The sequence below is a fragment of the Plasmodium gaboni genome, chromosome 14, assembly GCF_001602025.1.
Source record: "Plasmodium gaboni strain SY75 chromosome 14, whole genome shotgun sequence".
Lineage (NCBI taxonomy): Eukaryota > Apicomplexa > Aconoidasida > Haemosporida > Plasmodiidae > Plasmodium > Plasmodium gaboni.
In genome coordinates this window covers 2437374-2442373 of record NC_031494.1, presented here as the reverse complement: position 1 = coordinate 2442373, position 5000 = coordinate 2437374, and the positions used below count along the sequence as shown (strand labels likewise).

The window sequence follows — 5000 nt, the reverse complement described above, 5'->3', positions numbered from 1 at the left end:
TTTTTTTTCGGGTAGGTATACATCGACATTTAAGATTACTATTTGAATTGTTATATATATTATAATTATAAAAACCATTTATATTATTATTATTATTATATTTTTTTTTTATATCACTATTTATATTTATACATACATTTATCATTTCATCCTTTTTATTTTCAACCACTTTTTTCTTACCCTTAACTATATTATTATTATTATTATAAAAATTATCCCTGTTTTCAATATGTAACTTTGCCTTATCATCATTTCTTAAGATATTATTACTACAAGAAGCATCATTATATTTTTCTTTTTTCTCATCTCTATTGTATATATTAATCAACCTATTATCAGCACTTTCATAATTCAGATAATTTTCATATGTTTCTATAGTATTATTTTCATCATATATTTTTATCGTCGTATTATTATCCTTCAATTGTGTAGGGTATTCCACTTTTGATTTTTTTCCATGCTGATTTATATTATTCTCATATTTCTTTTTCTTTTGTGTATAATGATTTGTATGTCCATATTTTTTTAACAAATGTAAATAAATAAATTTAAAACTTTTCTTTTTGTTGTCTTTCATTTTGTTTTTTCTCATTCTAGTGAAGTTATCATCCTCATAACTATTTTTATTTTTTCGCTTCTTATTATTTATGTCATAATTTGTAGTATTGGTTTCTATACCTACAAGTATAATACCAAGAGATTCATATAACTTATAAAATAATTTATCAAATATTAATCCAACCATATTTTTATGCACAATAAATGAAAATATTTTGGTCCTTGAACCTCTATTAAATTCACCAATATATTTGAGTGATGGATATGAAGCAATATCATTAAAATTATATGAAGATATATCATAATTATATGCTGTAAATAAATTTAAAATAAGTGTAATAAAGCCTGGATATTTTATATTTTTAACAATTAAAGAATGTTTCAAATTGACTATAATAAAATTTTCACATCCAATAGATCTTACAATATTTGATACACAATTACTTCTTAATTCTATAACAGCATTTTTTTTTCCATGTAAAAATTTTTTCAATATTAATAATCTGGTAAATGATTTAGTATCTATATTATAATGTCCGTTATGGAACTTATTAGAAAAGAGAAATAAATAATATGCATTTTGTGCATTAATACTATATAATAAATTAATATTTTCCTTTTCATTTAAATCAAAATTTTTTATATATAACGAAATACAAAAATGATCTGCAATTTTTATTTGTTCATCATATATATTAATTGGATATGTAGTTAACAAATGAAATTTTAATTTATTTCCTTGTGCTACTGATTCGAATAAGAAAACATTTAATTGTTGTGGTTCTACATCTCCTATGAGAAGAACAAATTTTTGATTATTCATACTTATTTTTCCATATGTTTTTTTCTTAGAAAATATTGAAATTATCAAATCATTGAATTGTATAGGTACCCAAATAAATGTCCAAAATATAAAAACTATACATACAACTTTACTTAATTTATTAATTGGAAAAATATCACCATAACCAACTGTTGATATGGATATAATTGAAAAATAAAAATAATCTAAATAACTATTCAGGAAATAATTAAAATTTCCATTATCTAAATTATATGGATGAATTGCTTGTATGGTATATATAGTAGATGCAAAAGCATTACATAATAATAAAACACCTAAAACAATTCTGATAATTTTTATTTCAGTATTTGTTAGAATGGAATTATGTTCTATTCTAACATAAGACACATTCAAAAAAATTTTTATATTCCTTAAAAAGCCCATCATAAAATATATATCAATTTGATGTTCAAAAACAAAAATAAATTTTGAAAATAAATAAGTACATGGTGCACTAAAAAAGATATCTATTAATAACTTTGATTTCATTAAATAATATTTCGATTTATTATAACTAATTATAACCATTACTAAATCTATATAAGATGTAGATAAAAGTATTAATAACATATTATATATATAAGTAGGTATTTTATTAAATCCCCATATCATATTATATGTATCTCTTCTCCAATAATATAAACTTATATACCATATTATTGTATAACACATATCTCGTATATTACAAAAATAATAATTAAAATTACTATTATATATCTTCAACATATATAATTCTATTCTTTTATGTTTCTTCTTAATTGAATAATATACTTTCTTAAAAAAAAACTTCTTTATTAATTTTCTATACTCAAAATCATCTGATTCAACCACATTCCCATTTCTCTTATAATTATCATTAACATTAAATATATTTAATACATTCTTTCTTCTATAATCTTTTATTATATATATATTCATAAAATAGGTACAGTATATATATATAAGTGAAAGCTTTAATGTAACACCTGTTATTATGCATAATAATCCTTCGATAATGTGAATGTTTTCCTTTGAGGAATATAACAATTTTAGTAAATGAGATCCGTTCAATAAGATAAGAAAATATTTGAATATACTATTCACTAAAAAAAATATATCATTCAAAGAAAATAATCCGCTTTTCATGTTCTCTTCATTTAAAAATATCCATCCTAAGAAAATAACATAACATAAAATAAAATAAATTATTAATGTTAAAAATACAATAAACGTTGAAAGCGTACAAACATAATGATAATAATATTATAATATTACAATTGTTTAAGCTCACTGAAAGTTATATATTTTTAATACGATATATAAAAAGGTATATTATATATATATATATATATAATAACATCACATTATATGTGACATAATTTATTTTTAATATTTGATAAAATTGTCATTCATTTATTTTTTCTTACATACAATCATAATTCTTGTATTATATATATATATATATATATGTGGAAATTATCATTTAATAAATGGTAGCTATAATCTTGTTCGTTACATATGCATATATATATATATATATATATATATATATATTTTTGTGTGTGTATGTATATATATATATATATATAACTTATATGTTCCTAAAAAAATTAGAAATCGTTTGCCATACAGTCTATCAATATAAATTATGTCTTTTTATATTTTATAAACGAGTAAAGGAAGAAATTACATAACAAACCTTTCTTTCTGTTAATTTATTTGTTTTTATAATTATAAAAATTATTTATTCAAATGGAATGAATAATACACAAAATATAATTTAATGAAGAAAAACAAATATATATATAATAAACACAAGGAAAAAGATGATAAAAAGAAATAAAACATGAAAAAACGTTATAAAAATTATAATAAATAATGATTGTGTACTTGAATTTATATATATATATATGGATAGATACATATATATGTATAAGTTACATATGATTTTAAAGGAATATATAATTATTTCATATGTACACAATTTAATACACATATAAAATAAACGATGGAAAAAAAAAAAAAAAAAAAAAAAAAAAAAAATGGACATCATATAGAAAAGTAACAAAAAACTATTAAAAATAACATTTTTTTTTATAATGACATTATTACTATAAAATTAGTTTTGTTTTGATTTACATACATTTTTTATATACAATTATAAAATAGACACTTTTTTAGGAAGTATAATATTCACAATAAGAAATATATATATATATATATATATATATATATATATATATGTTTATTTTCTATATTACACTTATTAATATGATATATATAATTATGCATATTATATGCTTATAAATATGTACCTTTTGAAGAGATAAGAAAAAAAAAAAAAAAGAAAAAAAAAGAATGAATAAATAAATAAATTCTTTTTGAACTATATTATAATATTATTGTATTCCTATATATATTTAAAAGAAAGACATTGAGACGTAAGAAAATTTTTTCTTTTTTTAATTTCATAAAACCTCCAAAATTTAATATTATTATTTTTTATTTATGCAAAAACAATTTGAAAAAAAAAATATTGAAACATAATAAGAAAAAAGAAGAAGCAAGCATTAAATTTTTATTTCAATAATTTTGTATTACATTTAATAGTGCTTATATAACGAGTTTCACTTATAAATAAATATATTATATATTATATTAAATAAATATATACTGTACATTTTTAATTGTAAATGATCTCAGGATGATTATATAGAAGTCCTATTATATATTATAATAATCATTTTGAAATTGAAATACATATATATATGTGTGTGTTTAATGTGGTATCTGTTCTTTTAACTTTTTATAAATTAAATGTCCAAAGGATTGTTTTTTCAAAAGTTTCATATTTGAAAGGAAAAAAGAGCAAATAATTACATAGGACATTTTTAGTTATTGGCATCATAATAAGAATCTTTTTTTTTTTTTATATTTTTTTTTATTATTTAACAATTTATAATTCTTATAAGCAAATAATTTTATAAAAATATAACCATTATAAATAAACATAATTAAAAAAAAAAAAAATTATATATATAATTACTATATAAAAAATATTTTTATATAAAAATGAACAAATTTATATATATTTATATCCACATTTGAAATAATAATGAAGAATTGGAAATCAAATATATATATATATATTATATATAATTTATAAATATATAACAATTTGATTCCTTTAATACAACCTTAAGTTATATATTTCTTTATCCCTTAAAAATTAAAATATTATATTTAAAAAAATTATTAAATTATTAATAAAAAGTTAAAATGTCCACATCTAAAAAAACAAAAAATAAAAATTTATAATTCTATAATCCTTTTTAATATCTTATTTTATTTAAAATTTTAAAAAATTTCATTTATTTAAAATAAAACAAAAAAATAATAATAACATATTCAAAATATCCTCAATTCTTTTTTATGATTTTATTATTTTATGGTTTTTAATTTTTTCTTTCTTTTTTTTTTTTTTTTTTTTTTTTGATAATATTTTTTATTCAAAAAAAAAAAAAAAAAAAAAAAAAATTTGAAATTAATTAAAAAAATTTTTTTTTAAAAAATTATAAATATAAAATTAATAATTTATAAAATAAAATTTTTAAAAAAA

At 17.2% G+C, this 5000-nt stretch overlaps 1 protein-coding gene across 1 annotated transcript in view; it reads right to left on the bottom strand.

Annotated features, from left to right (window-relative positions):
* Positions 1-2527, bottom strand: part of PGSY75_1465500 (potassium channel) — a gene marked incomplete at both ends in the record, with an annotated part of 4284 nt that extends 1757 nt beyond the window's left edge. The window contains one exon of the mRNA XM_018788337.1: positions 1-2527. This exon is cut by the window's left edge and continues 1757 nt beyond it. Within this exon, the coding sequence (XP_018639709.1) occupies positions 1-2527 (2527 nt within the window).
* Positions 2528-5000: the final 2473 nt, after the last annotated feature.